The 20,569-nt window shown below is 42.9% G+C and overlaps 2 protein-coding genes across 5 annotated transcripts; one reads left to right on the forward strand and one right to left on the reverse strand.

The window, feature by feature from the left end:
- The first annotated feature begins 2,666 nt into the window (after window positions 1–2,666).
- Window positions 2,667–14,270, forward strand: LOC108034138 (pseudouridylate synthase RPUSD2). Of its 3 annotated transcripts, XM_044094284.2 has the most exons (11): window positions 2,667–2,718; window positions 4,847–5,600; window positions 11,110–11,202; window positions 11,293–11,380; window positions 11,436–11,658; window positions 12,261–12,348; window positions 12,534–12,754; window positions 12,813–13,003; window positions 13,068–13,295; window positions 13,358–13,674; window positions 13,737–14,270. In XM_044094284.2, the coding sequence occupies exons 2-11, from the start codon at window positions 4,887–4,889 to the stop codon at window positions 13,809–13,811; spliced, it is 2,238 nt and encodes a 745-aa protein (XP_043950219.1). In that variant the 5' UTR covers window positions 2,667–2,718; window positions 4,847–4,886; the 3' UTR covers window positions 13,812–14,270. The 3 variants fall into 3 exon arrangements, with proteins under 3 accessions (XP_043950219.1, XP_050740931.1, XP_016964418.1); XM_017108929.3 differs by lacking the exon at window positions 2,667–2,718 and having other exon boundaries at window positions 4,631–5,600; XM_050884974.1 differs by lacking the exons at window positions 2,667–2,718; window positions 12,261–12,348; window positions 12,813–13,003; ... (1 more) ...; window positions 13,358–13,674; window positions 13,737–14,270 and having other exon boundaries at window positions 3,194–5,600; window positions 12,534–12,706.
- An 884-nt stretch (window positions 14,271–15,154) lies between these two features.
- LOC108034049 (lysosomal alpha-mannosidase) lies at window positions 15,155–20,002 on the reverse strand. 2 transcript variants are annotated; one of them, XM_017108801.3, is made up of 10 exons: window positions 19,717–20,002; window positions 18,762–19,132; window positions 18,498–18,703; window positions 18,308–18,444; window positions 17,810–17,943; window positions 17,086–17,726; window positions 16,803–17,023; window positions 16,333–16,744; window positions 15,830–16,272; window positions 15,155–15,770 (listed from the first exon to the last, which is right to left on the reverse strand). In XM_017108801.3, the coding sequence occupies exons 1-10, from the start codon at window positions 19,825–19,827 to the stop codon at window positions 15,204–15,206; spliced, it is 3,243 nt and encodes a 1,080-aa protein (XP_016964290.1). In that variant the 5' UTR covers window positions 19,828–20,002; the 3' UTR covers window positions 15,155–15,203. The 2 variants fall into 2 exon arrangements, with proteins under 2 accessions (XP_016964290.1, XP_016964289.1); XM_017108800.3 differs by lacking the exon at window positions 17,810–17,943 and adding an exon at window positions 18,077–18,210.
- Between the last annotated feature and the right edge of the window lie 567 nt (window positions 20,003–20,569).

The following is a 20,569-nucleotide window of genomic DNA, read 5'->3' on the forward strand; positions in this document are numbered from 1 at the left end:
TAGTTACGGAGGAGTATTTATTCACAATAAATTAAATTCCAAATCTCGATAAGTTACAGTCATAAAGAAGTTGATTTACAGCTGGCCAGTAGTATCGCTAATAATATATGGCCCGGCTTACTTTTTATCCAGCCTTAAGGCTTAATTACATTAACGTGTTCATATATTCGGTAACTGCACACATGTGCGCAAGCATGCATGTGGGCGTGTAATAGGAGGCCCAGCACACCTTTCTATATATTGCGCATATACACCATACCTTTATGTAGCTAGGTAAGAGATCTGTGTTGTTTATAAACACGCGGTTGATGGGCATGTTTAGAGGCAAAGCTTTGCTACGAAAAAAACGCGATGTCGTCATTTTTAGTTTTGTCCAGGCGAAAAGTCAATCTAGAACAGTAGCTCGATGTGCAGGTGTGCGGGCGTGGGTGCGGGTGTGCACACCTACATGTCCGAGCACACACACCAGTGCAGGGGGGGGAGAAATTTAATGGGTGAACCCGCGCACACCTACAAAATATCGTGCTGATTTAATCACTTTCTTCGTTTTCACAAACGAACGTCAACTTCAGCTCCCATACACACGCACCCACCATCCCCTGGTTACTCAGGATGAGCCCCACAGCCTTATAGCCCCACAGCCGCAGGGCCTTATAGCCAGTGGCCATTAAATGTTGCCTCAAATGACGGGCAAGCCTTTTCTTTGTTGTTCGCTTTCGTGACCAACCGCGTTTCAAGGAGACCTCTATACCCTGTGCTTCGTGGCGTCTGGATGGAAAGCGTCCGTGCGAAAGTGGGTGAGTTTCGAAAAAAGTCACGCAGTCGAACACGCAATTCCAGGAGCCTCAGCCCAAATTTTATCAACATAATGCTTTCGGTTTTGGCACTAAAAACGAAAAGCTGCGGCCTCGGCTAATTGGGGAAAATAGAAAGAAGTGTGCCACTATCATGGACTTGGTTGGAGGTCTTTCTGTTTCCCCCATACCTTTTAGTTACTATATACCATCTTAATCTTTGAAAATGACACCTAACCTTCAGGATTTATAGGTAAAGAAAATAATTGCATACTTTCTGGAGCTTAGAAACAGGTTTTTGTATCGTCTGGGGCTCGTTTTTAAAACCAACCTTACTCATCTCAGGGAAACTGTTTTCAGTACAAAAAATATATTAATATAAAAATGATTTATATTTTAAAGAAAACAGTATGCACCTTATTATTAACACTAATTTCACTTCCTGGTGAATTGTATCTTTCAACTTGCCTTTTCCCATTGAAACCCTGTATCCGTGTCACCGGCATCAACGTGATTTTATTCATTTTATCTGTGTCAATCAGAAAAGGCGTCTTATTGTTTTCCATACCTACATGTTGGCATGTTTGTGTTTCTTTATGAATGCATCTGTACGTTTATTTAGTGCAACGAATGTTAAAAGGTTGTGGTAAGGCCCCCGAAGCTTGATTTAAAATATGAACATTCCAGTAATAAAGTCGAGTTTCTATGAGTAAATGGGGCGTGCGAGTGGACACTCACCATTTGTCCGCAGAAAGTGTGTCAAATGGTCCCTGTAGTTTTGCATGCACATCAGTAAATTGATAAAATAATCCAAGCGCAACTTAAGCAAGCCCGCAAAATTCGAAGGACCATTAGAGAATTAGTCCTTTTCGCAGAAATTCTATCCGCACTCAGTTCCGACGCCTATATTAAAGTTATTAAATTTAAGTACGTCAGAGAAACATTAGCTTCTCTATTTAAAATATAAATATTATTTTAATCTTAAAGTTTACATTTCCCTAAATGGCTAATAAAGTCATAATAAAATAAGTTGGAAAGAAGAAAATATTTGTTGCATGTTGAAGTTCCAAGGCAGCACAAACATGCCTCAAACATGTTGTATCCAAATGGTGAATTTTAAGTGTCTATAAAGGCTTTTAAAAAATAATTTAAAACAAAAGAAGTCAGTAAATTTGGACCTATTTGCGGTGAAAATACTTAATATTTACACTACTTTTTGGTGAAAGCATTATCTTAAATACTTAAAAGGGCATGCTCCGTTTTGAAATATTATAATAAAATTGTACATTGTAGGACATTATGTAAAAGTTTAAGATTTCAAAAATGTAACCTTGAGCATTTTTTTTAAGTAAAGGAATACAATTTATTTTAACTTACAACTTAACCGTCGCTCAAACGAATTTCGAAAATTCGAAAGCGCCAAAAAAACCTACCACACCACGGTGGTCGAATCTATTTGCTTTGCAGACAGAAGCATCCTTAATGGAAAAATGTAACCTAACTTAACTTGGTCGACTTTAAAAAGGATATTAAACATTAAAAAAGTATCATTCATTCATTTTCAAGAAGTATTCATTTCAAGAAGTGATGCCCCGAGAATGCATACAAAGTAAAAATTTGACTAATTGCAATTAAAAGTATTAATAATAATTATAATATTATAGGTGATAATGTAAACGTAAACTTCATAGACTGGGCCTAACTTTGTGCAGCATATATTATCGTTTTTCCCTTGCATTATAAAACACTAAAGTGCCACACATTTTGAGCACGAAAATGCGCAGCCTGCCCCACTGTGCCCTCGAGAAACTCACCATGGCTGCGAACGGCAACTTAAGTTTGTTTTCGTTTGCGCCAAGTTTTCATTCGGCGTTTTGGATTTGGCTAGTGTAGATGCCTCCGCGTGAGTGCCCTCGTCGGACAGGTATTGAAACGTGCACCGCAGGCATTTGAAAATACACTCGCGTGTGATTCCCCCAACTTAAGAGGCCTTTAATTTGTGCTTTTACAACAAAGAACATTCAAATTACCTCCATTAAGCTGGCGAACTTTATCGAAAGCAATAAGAAAAGCAAATCAATGTGGAAGTGACGGCTTTAATACTTTTCGGAACTGAACAAATGTGCAATAGAAAAATTAAAACATAGCTGTTTGTATGCAATAAGCCACGAACAACATATTACCTCTATGTTGCCAATGATCAAAGGTGCCGAAAGTTTATGGCTAAGATGGGCAGATGGCTAAACATTCACACAATTGAATAGATAATTGGCCATAACCGCGCCGTTCCAATATTATGACATTCTATAACACTATTTTTCATCAAAAGGCCATTTTATGGGCACTTTGGCATTGTACAAATTAAAATGAAATGTTTTGGGCGCTTTTAGATAATAGAGCATGTGCCCCTACAGAATCACTGATCGCTCCATAGACTTCTTATTATACGCCTATTCACGGAAATACCATAACTCAAAATACTCTCTATCGAGGCGCAAAACGGTCCATTGAAAATATGATGTTGTGGTCCATGAAACTCTTTGATCAGTTTTTAATATTTTACTAACAGTTCGGAATTGAATTTACTTCGGGCCGACACCTTCTGCTGGCGAGCACTTTGGCACATATATTTTCTTATAAATATAGAAGGTAGCTCCCACTAAAGTGTTGTTCTTGCTTTTAAGCCCATGATCTATTGTCATCCTGCTGATTTCGAGATCTGGGGACTTACACACGAGAACGTTCCGACGCGTGTATATAAATTCGTTTTATTTTCAAAAATTCTTCCCACCCATTGTCTACATAATATAGTTATGCAAGAATTTGGTTTGAAAAATGTACTAAAACCACTCGCAAGATACACAATTGTGGTTGATAAAATGGAACTAAGACAAAAGACGAGTGATGACAAAAACGAGTGTGGCTATATCGGTGTGTTTGTGTACATTCTTGCGTATTAAGGAACTGAATATTTTCGAATAATTCCCCTGGCATCTAGTCGAAACCGAGCAGACCCAGTAATACACAAAACTTAATTTAGCACAAGCTCCTAGCGTAAATAAAGATGTTTACACGTGCGCATTTGTGCCATTTGTCTCAGTAGGTGGCAAGGCGCATTTGGCCCGTCTCCATACGCCTCGAATACCTGATGCTGGTGCTTTCCGAGCACCATATCGCGAGCCGATATCCTAATGCCTTGTCTCGTATACGCATTATTCCATTACACACTCATCCACCCCGACACAACATATAGGCACCCATACGCATTTCTTCTTGGCAAAACTCTGACGGACGCATGTACACGTCCGAATATAGGTTTATACGTATTTTAGGGGATATATTAGACGTTGTCTCGTGCAATTAGAGTCGAAGAGAGCAGATGGCCCCAGCATGTATTCCAAATGTGTTTCCAAAGTTTTCAAAGTTCCAGCAATCGTTTGGTTTCCATTCGGAATGCAGGTCTTGGGTGTTCTGTATAAAAACTCTAAGTGGTCCAGCTGAACCTTTGACCCCCTCGGAGCAATAAAAATATTACCTTTTAGGATGTATTGCCGGGCACATGATCGCCCTATAGACAAAGTTAATGCAGTGCCAACCTAATCAACATATTGTTCCTACTTTCTTGTGTGCGATTGGGAATTTGTTAACGGCAATCTGCTAATGGGAACCACAAATTAACGCATAGGCCAAAGCTAATATCGAACTTTATACACACGATCGCACGTACAGGTGTAGAGGTGTTCATAAACACTAAAAAAAATAAATAATCGTTTTGTTTAGACTTTTAATTCGCATTATACAACCCTAAAATCGGTTTGAATTTTCAAATAAAACAGTCGAAACAGCGGCCAAGACAACTTGTAAACACGAACACATCGATTTGTAATTGACTTTAAAAGCCTTAATGCCATAGTATGGACTCGAAACGTACTGCGCAATGGAAGTAAACAACTGATCGTATAACTCGGGAATGGATCTGTGTTTCCGCGTAGTTTTCGACCGTTACCCAAGCGTTATTAATGTAATTTTCGAAACACCAATCCGATCTGCAGTTTTGCCTTGGAAGTGAAGTACTAAAGGAGCGCCAAAACCATGCAGAACTCCCCGGCTCCGTGCGCCTGGTACTTGCCCTGGTCCCTGGCCGCCCAGCAGCACCAGCAGAAGATGCTGCAGATGCAGTCGCCGTTCCTGGACAAGATGGGGGCCCCCTCGGTGGGCGGCATCTTCGCTGCCCAGCCGCAGATGCAGCAGCAGCTCTCGCCCAACACGGCGGCAGCTCCTCCGGCCAACTACCAGCAGCCCGCCCTGCATCCCAGCGCCGCCCCTGGAGCCCACTTCCACATGGCTTCGCCTTACAATCACCTGGCTCCCCAGCTCCTGAATGCCGGTCAGCTGAACCAGAACGCGCTGGCCAATCAGTCCCACTTGATGCACTCCGCCATGTTCTCCTCCATGCCACTCGGAGCCTACTATGGCCCGGCAGCCGGCGGGGGTCACGCGGCCTATGGCGGAGTTCCCCTGACACCGGCTGCCCAGCAGTCCCTGCTGGCGGCCACCGGAGGAGCACCGCCTGGAGCCCACCTGGCCGCTCAGCAGACACCTGCCCAGGTGCCGGTCCAGGTGCCCGTGCAGATGGCCCCGCGCGCCACTCCTGCCGCCTGCTCCATGGTCCAGCCACTCAACTGCCTGCCCCACCAGGAACTGAATCACCTGTCGTCCATCAATCTCAACCTGCTGCGGAGCCCAGCGTCCTCGCTCCCAGCCATCCAGGTCTTGCCAAGTGCCGAGGTGCCGATTAATAAAAAGGTGAGCTTCAGTTTGCTTAGTACTTGTAATGATAGGCACCTTTCGTACTCGAACGAGGGCCAGCACTTAAGTTACGTCTTTGGGTGCACTGAGAAAATAGGACTTAATTATCCAAAAACAATCGCAAAATGCAATTAGCTTTTTGGGAGAGAAACAACTTTGTAAGGTGATTCCAACACTCTTTTTATCCACTTTTTTTACTCTTGTTTGTCGATTTGTTCTTTAAAGTTGGAGATATGTACAAGTTTGATTATAAATATATAATATAATATATATTTTTAATATATTAAACCTTATTTAATAGAGAGCAGATCCATACTAATACGAGTGCATGAAATGATGATGATGAATATATTCATTTATATTCACGATAGATGAAATTTAATAAAATACTTCACAATTCAAATACAAACACACATCAATGATACATGATCATAAATCGGCTTAAAACATCTTAATAAAAGGTTTAGTATATCAAATAGCTTTTCGAAATCTCGGACACATAGATGATAGAAATCGGTTCGAAAAGTATTAATAAAATGTTAAAAAATTATAAGAATCAAATAGCTTTCGGATAGTACTTTAAAATTTAATCACAATTTTATAGAGAGAGGTTACGTTCCTTGATAAAAGATCTAGTATATCAGATATCTTTTTCAAATTTTGGATAATACTTTTTTAAAGTATTGAAGTACTGATGCACACTTTCGTAAAAATATATGGTCAGAAATAGGTACGAAACATCTCTATAAATGATCAAAAGATCAAATAGCCATTCCATATCGCGGATAATACGTTAAATACCCAATATATTTATACCTTTATCATGGATAATGCTGTCATAGATCTAAACTAACCAACTAGCTATTTACCATTTAGCAATTAAGCTCAAAGTACATTCGATTTCCTTTCTACAAGGCGCTATTAAAATGAAATCCGCAAGTGATCAAATAAAAAGCAAACCACTAATTGGTCTTCGGCTGTTGATGTTACTCCACAACAAGGCGTTGCTCAATTTATACCGACGGCGATGTCAAAATTAAAAACTGATTATTTCACATTTGAAAGTTGTTGTCGAGTGTTTGCTCAACACGGCTCTAACGGCCTGCATTTGTTACAATAAAATCTTCTCAATCGGTGTTTGCTTTACGTCTAGTTACCTTTTCGACGTGGCTTTCGGATTTTCCGCATCGCCAAAGACGCCTTTTAATACGCTACTTAGCCGCTGCTCGCAGTGCCTCAGTGGCTATCTTTTGAAACCCGATGATTTCATAAGCCAAACGGCGAGCGGGCAGCCGGCTGACTGAGTTGGTCAAGGTCCCAGCAATAGCCTTACTCCAAACTTACTAGTAGCTCCGAGATGTTTTCCATTGTTTAATGCACACAGGTAATTTACACAGCGCAGTGTCTATAACTCTACACTTGCAAGCGTATGACCATGAAAATCCAGCAGGTTGCATCCGAAGGCACATAACAACTCACGTTTGTAAGTAGGCAGAGGGTCGGCGATGTTTCCAGGGGTTCAAGGGGTTAGATTCATCCATTTAACGATTGAATTCGAAATTGTTTACTCCTATGATGTGCACAAGCCGTCCACCTATGAGCCACCTTTAGAAGAAAGTTATTACGATCTTAATTCCTAACAGTTCTTGTTTTGAGAGCTCGTAACTGAAACCCCCTTGAAAAATATGTTCGCCTGTCCCTGCAGCGGATGCAGGTTGTCTAGAATTTCTGTGTGTGATCTTGGTTTTGTGAAAAACTTTTCACAGTCGCAAAGAACGGGAAAATCGTATCACTTATGGCTAAGTAGGCAAGAAGCTCCGTTAGTGGACAACTTGAGGAGAATGTCACTGGACCATTCCTGCAACCAGCTCGTCCAAATCCCACACTCGCCCAGCCAGATGCATTCGTCAACCACCTGCCGTATTTGGATTGAACCTACTTCAATCTAGTTTTTCGAATCAAGAACTGGCTGAGGTCTGAACAGTTTCAGCAGATATAAATCGCTTAGATATTTTAATTGCTAGCACAAGTACGCTGTTACAGCACTTCGTGTGTGTAAGAAATGATGTCAAGTCTATCCGGAAAATACAGAAGTCAGTTTTGTTAATCAGAACTTCTATCCGAGATATTAAAAAATAATTTTTTTTTTTTTTCTTACTACCTTAAAAATTCGACCTACCACCTTAACTTGTAGAGAACTCAAGAATTTTAAAAGAATTATTCTTTCAAACTGAATTGTGTTTTATTTTTCCTCCGCCAATCTTACGAGCATAGCACATATATATGACGTAGTTTTGAGTTATACAACCCCTTTGTTGTTTACAAAAATGTTAGCATATAGTGTAAAGAAAATCTATATCTAGACGTCGGTATATAGAACACTTCATCTCCCTAATGAGCGCTGCTCGAAATTGATTATAAATAAGGACCCCCGATAACAATGGGCCAGAGAAACATTCTATAATGAGTGCTCTTGAAAACTGATAATTAATAAAGCCGTGGGTAGTGGTCACGTGTAGTTTTCGATTTTAGTTTTCGTTTTCCAGACGGGGGCTGACATCCGCCGGTCTCCTCGCACCTTGCGCAACACATTGGTGTGCAGGCGATAAAAGCGTGCCGACCGCGATTTGTACTTCGCCCGGCCACCTCCTCCTCTTCTGCTCCATGGACAGCCTTGGGGTGGGCGGACTCATAAATATATTCCGGGTGCGGGAATGAGACACAATTTTCTAGCACCACGCAGCCGGCATCAGCCGGCATTCGCATCGAAATTTTATCAAGAACAAGAGAAAACGCTAACGCTGGAATCGACTATTGGATACCCTTTACTCAGCTGAGGGAGAGCGCGAGGGATGACGATTTTTAGCATTAGGCCCTGTTGAAATAAACTTGCATTGCGTAGGAAGGCCAAGCCAAATCCACGTGAAATCTCAAAGTACTCGCATCTATAGTTTTTGAGATCTCAGCTTTCATACGGACAGACGGACGGACAGACAAGTGACTGACTGACGTACAGAGGGACTGACTGACGGACAGACGGACATGGCTAGAACGACTAGGCTGGTGACCTTGTTCAAGAATAAATATACTTTATGGGGACGGTTCCATCTACCTGTTACAATACTTTCCGACGTATCTAGTATACCCTTTTACTCTATTAGTAATGGGTATAAAAAGAAAAAGAGATTTCGCATGAATTTCTCGACAGGAAAATACCTCGGAGTCACCTTGGAAATGCAACCAATATGAACCGGATTCTGGGGTCTGATCAAAAATGTTCGAAACAGGTTTCCACAGAGACATAGATGTTTTGAAAAGACGATTTCCATGATTGTTTTTGGGAAAACCCATATACTCCGAGCTCCACGCGATCAAGAATAATTGGATTTGCATTATGCACATATAGATATATGCTCATGAATATGTGCAGATGTCTACCTATATATTTATAGAACTTTAAATACATTAGCGATGGTGGCGTCTCTGGGAGAGTGCCGTGTGGGACGGGGGCCGCCGTCCGCAGTCCGCCAAGATCGCTGGCAACAGGTCTCCGCTGTTGAATGATTCAATTAATTGATCATCTTCGTTTATACTCAGCTCCCATGGATGAGTGGACGTAAAAAGCGTGTAGGAGGTCTTCATTCATTTGTGTTCAATGGAAATCATCACCGGTAATTGGGCAATACAAACGCATTTTTTGCCCGATTAAATCCGACGGAACTAATTTTGGCTCCAGAACCTCGGGATGCTACACACGGATTTCTCATTTCTTATGAAAACCAAAAGGGGGCAATAGTTGAGGTGTGAGAAAAAATCAAAAATTAGTTTTTATCAGTTAATGTGTTTTAAAATTTCTGTCAATCAAAGCTGATTTATTTTTAGTGGAGGACATACACTAATGTAGTCCTAACAAATATTTACTGCTGGCGTGTTTGTGTATCACTTTAGTTGCCTTGTATAAACTCAAACACGTTGCCAGCAGGTGTTCACAGCAAAGTTAAACAAACACAAACAATTATCCGCTAGTCTAATCTTAAGATGATCTCCTCCATCCGTTGAATCAAAATTAGTAATTACATAGAGTGGCGCGGGATGAACATAAAGACTATAATTGGAGGATCTACTTAACTTAAACAGGAATACCAGATGAGCTGCGATGATATGACGTACAAGACATAAGTTTAAACTCTTCTAACACGAATAGTTTTCAAAAGTGTAAAATGTACGTTTCATTTCCGAGGATATTCTCATAACTTCCGTTCATAAACTAGAAATATGAGCTGTTGAAATCTACGCCGAAACAAATCATCTTTTGACATGTTATGATTTTGGAAAATACATTTCTGCAGAAATCATAGTGTATTAGGTATCGTAAACATAGCCAAAAATACTTGCAGTTAGCTTTCACGTTTGTTTGAGGTGTATTTTGGGTTAGTACAGCAGCGCTAGTATATGATCGGCTGTTCATAATGATCTAATTTTAAAACGTATTCATATATTTCGAGTGTATCTTCTGTGCATTGTTCTGAGTTGAGTTTCTTTTTCAAATATGTACATGGTCATGCATATGTGTATCCACGCGTCTTAGACCCATTGTAACTGGGGGATTTCGCTGAGAATCGAAGCTGTGCCGGACGGCATCTCATCTTCATCTCGAGGTATCTCCCGTAGCCCTCCCGCGCGCCTCTTGGGCATGCAACATGTTTCCATCGCCCGTTGGGCGCACTGCCAAGGAAAGCAGCGAGCAGGGGACCGCCATAATGGAGTAACACGACTAGCAGATACCGGGTACTTGAAAGCGGTTCCCCATCTTGGAAAGGCTTTTATTTTGAATTGGTTTCCAAAAAAAGAAAGCCAAATAGGCATCTTTTTGGAATTTTGATTGATTCGCTTTGAATAGATCAAGTAGTTTATCCTAAAAAATATGAAATATAAGTAATACCCCGCCATACCAGACAGGGTCTCAAGTGATGTAACTTGGGTCCATCCACCCCATATATAATTGTAGCCCCCACAAGGTACTACACATACACAAGGTCGGCTATGCTCCCTAATAACCTGTTCAATATACCCTCCTCCCTCCGAGTACCGCGCATAAAAGACAAACGTCAGCCAATAGTAGCTGAAGGCACCAGACATATAAGCGTCGAAGCCAAGTACATATCCCAAATTGTTTATAAATATATGTGTTCTTAGAACAATATTTAGGTATCTGCATGAACTTACGTAATATAAAACAGAGTGTAACCCAAGTCACCCCGAATATCTCACTTGGCCGAATGGAATGGGTCTACCAAAGATTAATGGGAAAGAATAAACAACAATACCTAATAGAGGAAAAGGTGAAAATAGATTTTGACTTAAGTTGCCTTGATCGGATTAAGAAGCTAAGGCCAAAATATGAGATGAGATTATCCGGAATGTCTGTACTACATTCTCCTTTTTTTAAATTCATTCCTTAATCTTTACTAATCCTCAAATCTTCCGCTTTTTGTTTATTTCACAGACAACCTCCCCAAGGGACTGCGAAAGTCTTAAAATTAAGATACCAGAAAAGCGGAAAACAGATGACAACGATCAAATAAAAGAGTTGAAAAAAGTAAGTGAAAGAAATGTCAATCATAATTAAATGGAAAATGGGACCTATATTTTGATTTCTCATAATATTGTAATCTTATTTTTGTTAAAGGCCAAGCTGGAGACAAAAGCCTTGAAGGCTAAGAGACCGGGATTTACGGATGAAAGATATCAGGAAACATCCTACTATATGGAAAACGGTGAGCCATTCTGGTTAGCCCAGTAGAAGTGTTGTAAGAATGCCCTTATGAACAGGTCTTCGCAAGGTGTACCCGTACTACTTCACATTCACAACCTTCACGAAGGGCCGCTGGGTGGGCGAAAAGATTTTGGACATATTCTCTCGGGAGTTCCGAGCACATCCTGCCGAGGAGTACGAGCGCTGCATCCAGACGGGCACTCTGACAGTCAACTTCGAGAAGGTGCCCATTGACTACCGGCTGAAACACAACGATCTGCTCGCCAATATTGTTCACAGGTAATCCAAACTTTACAACGCACACAAATTGCCAGTAAACAGATCCGAGTCATTGCAATTGTGTTCCGTGTCCACATTTTCTCCTTCACATTTTCCTATTTTAAATGTGTTTCCATCCAATAAAACAAACTAACGCTCGCAGCATGCAAGTGCATCTCAAAAATAAAATATGGCCTTGTTGCCCAGAGATTCTTAATTGTACTGTCCCAATATCGTTATCTAAAAACGACAATATATATCGCTTTAATAGATTTTTCAAATACAGAAAATAATGTTAGAGACATAACAAACATAAGAAATAAGTTGTTTTATGCATCCTCACACATCATCATGAAACGTATATAACGACTTTCTTTTGTCACTTTATATATATTACAAAATAATTAACTACAAACGTTGGTTAACTATCCAAAATATTACAAATGCTTCATTGCCGAAAGATGTATCCTTATTAAAACATATCCCATTAAATCCTGTTTTAAAAGGCCATGAAAAGGGAAAGTAGGCAGCCTAGCAAGTTATACTTACCTTCCCGATCTCTAATGAACGAACCGACGGAGATGATATATCAACTAACCCGAGTTTCATGGCTATCTTTACAGACACGAAGTTCCAGTGACTTGTCAACCAATTAAAATTGTGCATATGGACGAGGACATTGTAGTTGTAAATAAGCCAGCATCGATACCTGTAAGTGGCTTAAACGACCGCCATTTTACACGTACAATACAGAAATAGCCAAATACTTCTACTTGAGTCTGTATTTTAATGTTGTCACTGTCAGAAACCTACTTCCTCAACATCTGTATTCGTCGATCTTAGGGATACGTTTTTATTATAGATGGCTAACAGTTTTTGGTGCTGCTGTTTTACAGGTGCACCCATGTGGACGCTATAGGCACAACACCGTAGTCTTCATACTGGCTAAGGAGTTTAACCTCAAGAACCTCCGCACAATTCACCGACTTGATCGACTGACTTCCGGGCTTTTGCTATTCGGACGTAGTCCAAAGAAGGCGCGCCAAATGGAGCAGCAGATCCGCAACAGACAGGTTGAGAAGGAGTACATCTGCAGGGTTGAGGGCGTATTTCCAGAGTAGGTTGAATATGTCGAAAAAATAGAGAAAATCTAATAATCAGAGTGGTTTTCCAAGGGGTATCGTGGAGTGCAAGGAGCCCATTGAAGTGGTCAGCTACAAGATTGGCGTGTGCAAGGTATCTCCAAAGGGCAAAGATTGTACGACGACGTTCCAGAAGCTCTCCCAAAATGGCACAACTAGCGTGGTACTTTGCAAGCCACTCACCGGACGAATGCATCAGATAAGGGTACACTTGCAATACCTAGGTAAGAGGGTCTCGAAATGTCTGTTCCTGGAACCTGACACTCAAGCAAATGCTCTACCCCAAAGGTTTTCCTATCCTCAATGATCCACTCTACAACCACGAAGTCTTCGGTCCGCTAAAAGGACGCTCCGGGGATATCGGTGGAAAGTCAGACGATGAGCTTATACGAGATCTCATAAATATACACAATGCCGAGAACTGGCTGGGCATAGATTGTGATTCGGATATATCCATGTTCAAGACCACCAAGGACGAGGCGGACCGGGAAAGTCTCAGCAGTGAGCACACTTCCGGTGGGTATACCCATATCTTCCGAATTCGATTTGTTAGTTTAATATCGTGTGTCATTTTCCAGTCGTCCATCACAGCGATGATGACGGGGGCGTGAATTCCCGGGAAACAACACCTCCATGTGCCGAGGCCCAGCAACCCGAGAGTAGTGGTAAAAATGTAGAACTCCCTAGTATAGCCAAGGAGTATCCAGTTTCTGCACCGAAGTCTTCCTCGGAAATTTCCCCAGCCCCACTGGACTCAATGGAGGTTCCACTGAGTGGCGGTGGCTGCAGCGTGAACAAGGTCTCAGTAGATGAGCACTGCTATGAGTGCAAAGTGCACTACCGTGATCCCAAGTCAAAGGACCTCATCATGTATCTGCACGCTTGGAAGTACAAGGTTTGTGACCAAACTTAGTATTTGGTAAATATATCAATATCTGGATATTGTATTATTTTCAGGGCCCTGGATGGGAGTATGAGACGGAGCTACCCAGTTGGGCCCGCAACGATTGGGACCAACTAGACTCAGCATGAGGACACAATACTACGTACATTAGAAACCAAACAGACCAAAATCAACAAAATTATATATATCACAAATAAAAGATGTGCCTTTAAGATTGGATAGCATGCGTACGCTTCTGTTACAATAATATTTATGTACACAACGGCGTAGACAATGCGTTTAGGTCGATTGTAAAATTACAAACGCATTCTAGAATCCTATAAAGTTCACAATCAATCACAAATAGGCTAATGCTGGAGCTGAAAAGACGTGCAAATAAATTCGAAGCTTTTATTACAAAATATTAGATATATTTATGTGTATACAAGACATGCACTTATCTGAGTTAATGATATGTGAAAGGCAATATATTATATTATAATCGGAATAGACAACTTTATAGAAATTAGTTTGTATGAGTGTAAAGCAAAATCGTATACTGAAAAGTGAAAATAAATAAAATTTTACAAATGTTTCTTAGAAAATAATCCAATAACCTGTTTTTAAACATCTATAAATCATGCTTCGTGGTGACTATAAGGGTAGGCAAAGCCCCCAAAGCCACCGCGAATGAGAATTCTAGTCGCATTTACATAAGGCTGGAATAAAAACAAATGAAACAAAACTACTTGCCCCTTGGCTCTGCAGGCTCCCAACTTTTTTCATTAAAATACACTTTCGCATTCTACCACTTCTTTCTCCTTCAAAACTAATAGTTGAATTTTTTATTAAAGAGGGTAAGCATACGGGCATTTACACCCTTCTATGTATATGTACCAAATGGACTTCTGTTACCCCTTGCTTGTATAAGGGAACGGGGAACCTAAGACTCTGCCCTGACTGCATCTCCTTCAGTTTGGGTCCCTTCTACGAAAATAGCCAGACCAGTAATTTTATTAATTAAATATGAATGCCTGAGAAGTATTAAAACATCTGCATTGTGGTTCCAGTGGGCAGTTTAAGCTGACCATGTGTGACCCCCTCAAAGTAAGTGGGCCTCATTTAACCACTGCAGTATTATGCAAGTATAATACATCTGCATGTTCTTGGGGTTGTTCTTTTGAAGTATGGGAGATCTCACAATATATTTTCTGACCGCAATTTCATCCTGCACACTTAAGACAACTCAAACAGATAAATCAAGTGCGTGCAGGACGTCTCATCCCCGAAGGACAAAGCATGTTCCTTGCATTGTTCGGCATTCTAATACAAAAGCAGAATGGCCCTGTGATACTTGCTTAAAGTTCCCCTGAATGGATTTCTAAAAGTTGAAAGAACTTATATCCAGACTTATTCTCGGTCATAATGGATATAAGGCAAAATGTTGTGGTTTTTCTTATAGGTAAGTATCTTAAAAAAGATAGACATACCGTTTACATTACAAATATAATTTTATTAAAAAGTTTTTTTGTTCTTAGAGCTTAGGCCGCGGCCAAATAGACAATAAATGTGCGGATCTCCATGGGGCTCAGTTCGATGATGTATTCTTGATTGGCGCTGTCTGCCTTGAAGGAGTTAAAGGCCCCCTCAGTCGCCTTAGAGGATCGTCCCTCGGCCTGATTAGCCTGCTCTGAGTCGATTTCGCGCCTAATGCGGTTACTCTGGGCCCCCAGTTGTCCGGCTGGCAGGCCCTCCTCTGCGTACTTGACCCCCAGCATAGGTTTCTCGGCACTCAGGAGGTGAACCGACTCCGCCGGCTGCGAGAACGTTGCATATGTGTTGGATGCGGCTTCCTGGGGATCCGGAACGAATTGCAGTCGCCGAGACTCGTCCAGCCAGGCGTTGCCATCCAAGGTGGTCTCGCGGATGCCCTCGATGTCGAAGGCACTTAGGACGTTCTTAACATTGAACTGAACGGGCTGGGCGTACGAGGCGTCCTCTCCGTTCTCCATTATGTGCTCGAACCGCACCAGAAGTTGGTTCTCGTGCCAGGGTTCCAGGGTCAGAAGATGCACGGGCTTGGGCAAAACCAAGGAAATGCCTGTGAACTGTGATTAGGGGTTGATTAGATTAAAATGAAATTATTTTATAAATGTTTTCTTCCTACCGAATTGGTAAAGGAAGTCTGCCACTCGTCGGCACTGTAGGCCTCCATGTTGCTGAAGAACTTCCATGTGGGCAGCAGCTTCTCTAGTTGGGTCAGCCTCTCAAGTCCCTTGAGGGAAACACTCTCGCGATCAGTGGACTTTCCGAAGAAAAGGTGATGCTTTCCCCGAGCGATCAGTCCATATCCGAACTCAGTCTCGTTCAGAGCCTCGCCCACTCCGAAGGCGTCGTCCTTCAAGAGGCGACGGTGAACCATCAACTCCAAGGAGCCATCCTTCAGGGAGCTGCCTCCCTGGGCTCTGTCCGTCAGGATTGCCATGCGAGCCGTGTCGTCCTCCAGATCTATCTTGGTCGTGATGGGGTAGTAATTGCCCGCCACTTCTTCGTTGATCTTCACGCTCCACGTGTCACGGTGGTTGAGCTTCCTCTTGATCATTTCGCGACCTGTAAAAGCACAGTGGGTTCATTCTCAATGTGGGATAGTCCGGAAGGCGGAACTCTTACCATTTGAATCGGTGCGGAAAATGCCCTCGGACTCAATGTCGGAGTTGAAGCGAGTAATGACCTCCTTGCCGATGCCGTCGTCGATGGGAATCGGTCCCACCAACCACTCAAACTCCGCAAAGGAATCCCTGCTATAGACCCGCACTACCTGGCTAATCCAATCGTTGAACTTCTGATGGACCTCCTGCACCAAATCGCCCTTGTAGACCTCAATCTCCACCTGGTCGGTGGCAAAGTGAATCTTGTTTTCGTTGGGCCGGAAGATGTAGGCCCCGGATGATCGATTGAGGAACTCGGCATTGTTTCCCACAGCACCTTCGTAGAACAAAAATTCCTGACTGACCAGCCTGGTGAGACCGTCAGCGGTTACGTCATAGAGGAATCCATTGGTGTCGAACCCGAGTTTAATGTGCTAGGGGTAGCGAATGAATAAAAAAGCACATGTATTATCTTCTATAAGAGTAACTTACACTGTTCCCAATTTGGAAAACACTAGAGGTGCTCTTCGGCAAAGCCTTTGGCTTGAAGCTGCTTTCAGTGCTTTCCACTTTCTCAACGTAGTATGTTCGGTATCCCAGAGGAGGAATGTTGGTGGCCAGGAAAACGAGCTCATATTTGGCAGTGGAATTCCTGTGCTTGATGTCGATTACTGCTTGGGGGATTGGAACAGCTTGGGTTTCCAAGGTCACACCTGAAAACAAACAATGCGTCCTTGAATTCCGGACCTGCCTTGGTTTCCTCTGCGAAACCTACCCTTGTTGTCGATGATCTTGTAACTGGGATCTGCTACGGGGACCCTCACGTACTCATTGACAGTGTGGGCCAGGGGATTGTAAAGGGTCAGGGCGAACCTGTCGTTCACCTCGGAGACGGGACAGGAAGTGATGTTGAGCAAGGGACAGGTTTTGAACTCAAACACATATTTGGCCGTGTTGTCCTTGACGTGCTCCTTCGACTTCACCGTCAACTGATTCAGCACATTTCGAGTGGTGGCCCCGCAGGCTCTGAAGGCAACACTCATTCGCTTGGCGTAGTCCAGGGCAACCTTCTCCTTCTCCGTTCCGGTTATGGCATCATGGTGCTGCATTATTCCCAGGGTCTCGCGCATGAAGGTCAGGTGAGGCTCGAATTCTCCGGGCTTGCTGGGGGCCAGAGCACTCAGCTGCTTGCAGACTTGCAGGAAATGATTGCCGTCCCGTTCGAATCGCTTCAGAGTGGGACGCGAAGTGAAGTACCCGGTCCAGTAGGCATGGGGATCGGATGCGTAGGGGAAGAAGTCGTCGCTCTTGGTGGGCCAGGTGATGCCAGCATCGTGCAGCGATTTCAGATAGCACGATGGGGTCGAGTAGAGGAGGTTTATGTTCGAGCCATTCGCCTGGCGCTCATTGGCATACCTGTGAGTCGGCAAAGACAGGGTCTATATAGTGGCTGCTCCTCCCCTCTCCGGCAAGCGCTGCTAAGGAAAGCCCCTACTTACTTAATCAATTTATCCAGGTTCTTGTACCACATATCCGCGTTTTGGTAGTGGAAGTCCTCACCCATGGTAAGGATCACGTTGGGAGTGCGGAACTGGGTGGCCATTTTCGTGACATACTCCAAGAAGGTGTCCACCTGTTTTTCACACATATGTAGTGGCATTCAATTAACCTTTCTTTTTATGGGAACGACGGCACATTGGACAGTACAATTTTGAATTTAGGGGCTTTCTTTAACAGTCAGCTTGGCGAGGACAAGACATTATTACCGTATCAGTTTGTCAAGGTTCTTGTAGTAAACCTGAGCAGCCTGGTATGTGAAGTCACCGCCCATTGTGATAATGATGTTGTTGGTGCGGTAGTATTGGGATTGGGTCTTGGCGAAATCCAAAAACGTATCGATCTGATGGGGTGGGGGACACAGACGTAAGACAAAACAAGTGGTGGACCAATGCCAGAAGCATGACACTAAAAACACTACGTATGGTATCAGTTCTTACGCGCTCTTTCACATTGTTGTCGGGACTGTGTTTGCCATCAATTATGGGGGCATCGCTGCACAGAACGTCGAAACAGAAACCATCTGGTGCCTGGTAGTTATTGTACAGAGCGCCACTGAACAGATCCGCTTCCTCGCCTAAAAGTTCAGATTAGTTTTGGAAAAGGCCCGAGAGGAGAGGGTCCACTTGCCCAGATTGGCAGATCCATGCCATATCATTTCGGCGTTTTTGGTCATGAGACGCTCGTCCTTATCTTGGTAGTCCAACCGCCCGAAGAACATGCCATCGAAGCCCATTTGCGCGAACATGGAGGCCATCTCCCTGGAGTGGCCGAAGGGATCGATTTGCCATCCCACTCGCGGACGTCCACACTCGCCAAAGGTGTCGTTCAAGAGTCTGCAAATATATTAACCAGTTGATTGGTTTTGCAACTCTCAATTCCACTCGAACACACCTCAGTCCCCAAGAAAACTGATCGATCACACTCTGATAATGCGTCGTGGCCTCGTCGTTCATGCTCCAGGCGCCGCCAATGAACTCCAGTCTGCCCTGCTCCACCAACATCTTCACAGCATCCTGGACTGTGGTGGTCTGCTCCTTCCACCACTTGAAGAAGAACGCGGACTCGACGTATATGAATCTCTTCTCGGGGTCCCTCAGCAAGGCCTCCACCACCGAGTCGATGATGTACTGCACTCCAGCCTTCTGGATCCTGGTTTCGCTGCCATAGTAGTATTGGTCGACGGTTTTCAGCCATCCGACATCGTCGTGCGTGTGGGCCACGAGGTGAACGTTCAGCATATTCGGTTTTGTGGCATGGCAGCTCTGGAATTAGTTGAGATTAAACATAAAGCAGGTATTGGATTTATACAAAATACACTTCCAGCTAGGGAAAAATTATTTTAGAAGGGTTCTGGCAAGGACATAAAGCTTTCAATATACAAATCTTAGAGTATATATAGCTGACCCGGGCTCTCAGACATCCCAAAATTAATAACACAATGCATAAGTAACTACAATTCTCTTTGATTTGATATAGTGACATCTTAGGAATAAACATACATGAGTAAATATATTTCTCTTTTACTGTGACTTCTCTGATTAAGATGATTACGCATTGCGCCTTTTCAGCAATTATCAGGTTGTTTTTAGAAAAAGTCAGGGCACTGCTTATAAATACTAAAAACTGAACAATATAAGTAGTAAACACTGTTGAGAGTGAAAATGTAAAACAAAGATTGCCGGCAAAGTGTATATATGTACCCAAATGCAAATTCTTGGAACACATATAAGCCTAAGCAGTCTCATTCTCTCATTTCAAACCCGGCTTAAAATAGTTTTGTGTGTATGCTGAGCCGAGTGTTGCAAGCTGAACCCTCGTAGGTCGCATTCCTAGAAGGAGACTTTACCTGATAGCCGCACTGAGAGGCCTTCTGTTGAATACTCCTCAAGTCGGCGTCGTGAACCAGGCAGCCGAGGGCGCAGAGGAATGCAAGCCACACAGAAGTCTTTGCGGACATTGCAGTATTTTTGCTATTTACGTTCGAGGAGTTTGCATCCAATTACTTGGTTTCACAGCGAGCACTTTGCCAGTCTTTTATCATATACACACACAGGTCTGGGGATCACTTCGACTCTGGAGAAGGGTGCCGTCCCAACCGATCGCATCGGCCTCTCGAAGCGGACTGCTCAACCGGAGAAAGCAAACCCAGCTCGAGACCTACTTGAGAACGATTCTTTATTGCCTTCTACATACGAACGCCGAGAAAGTGAGCCAGTATTCCCACATATACTTGCACTTGGGAGCACTATGTACATGTGGACGAATTCGCCGGGCACAGTGCTTGGAGTATACTGATAGGGCCTATAAAATTCGTACATGCGCGCTCTGAAGTGTTCCTTAGAAGATTACTTAAGTGGCCTTAGCTTGATCCGCTTAATCATCTCCACACTACGAATTGGTGAAGTGCTTAATTGGTTTCTAAAAGCCGATCACACACAAATGCACTTGTGATAGCAGCGGAGTAATCGTCGTCACTATCGAAGACTCGAAAAGGGTCTGAGTGGTACACTCCAAAAACAGGAGGTAATAATATAGGGTTTAAGACTAAAGTTCCCAGCACTCGCTCGTAAAAATTGACTCAGGATTAACTAAATTTAACACTTTCTTGATAGGTTAATGTTAGTCGTGAATAGTCAAACCTCCAAAACCTCGAGAGATGATGGACAGAGCAGTGATAACTCTGATTACAAGCCTGGGAA

The sequence above is a fragment of the Drosophila biarmipes genome, chromosome 2L (assembly GCF_025231255.1).
Source record: "Drosophila biarmipes strain raj3 chromosome 2L, RU_DBia_V1.1, whole genome shotgun sequence".
NCBI lineage: Eukaryota > Metazoa > Arthropoda > Insecta > Diptera > Drosophilidae > Drosophila > Drosophila biarmipes.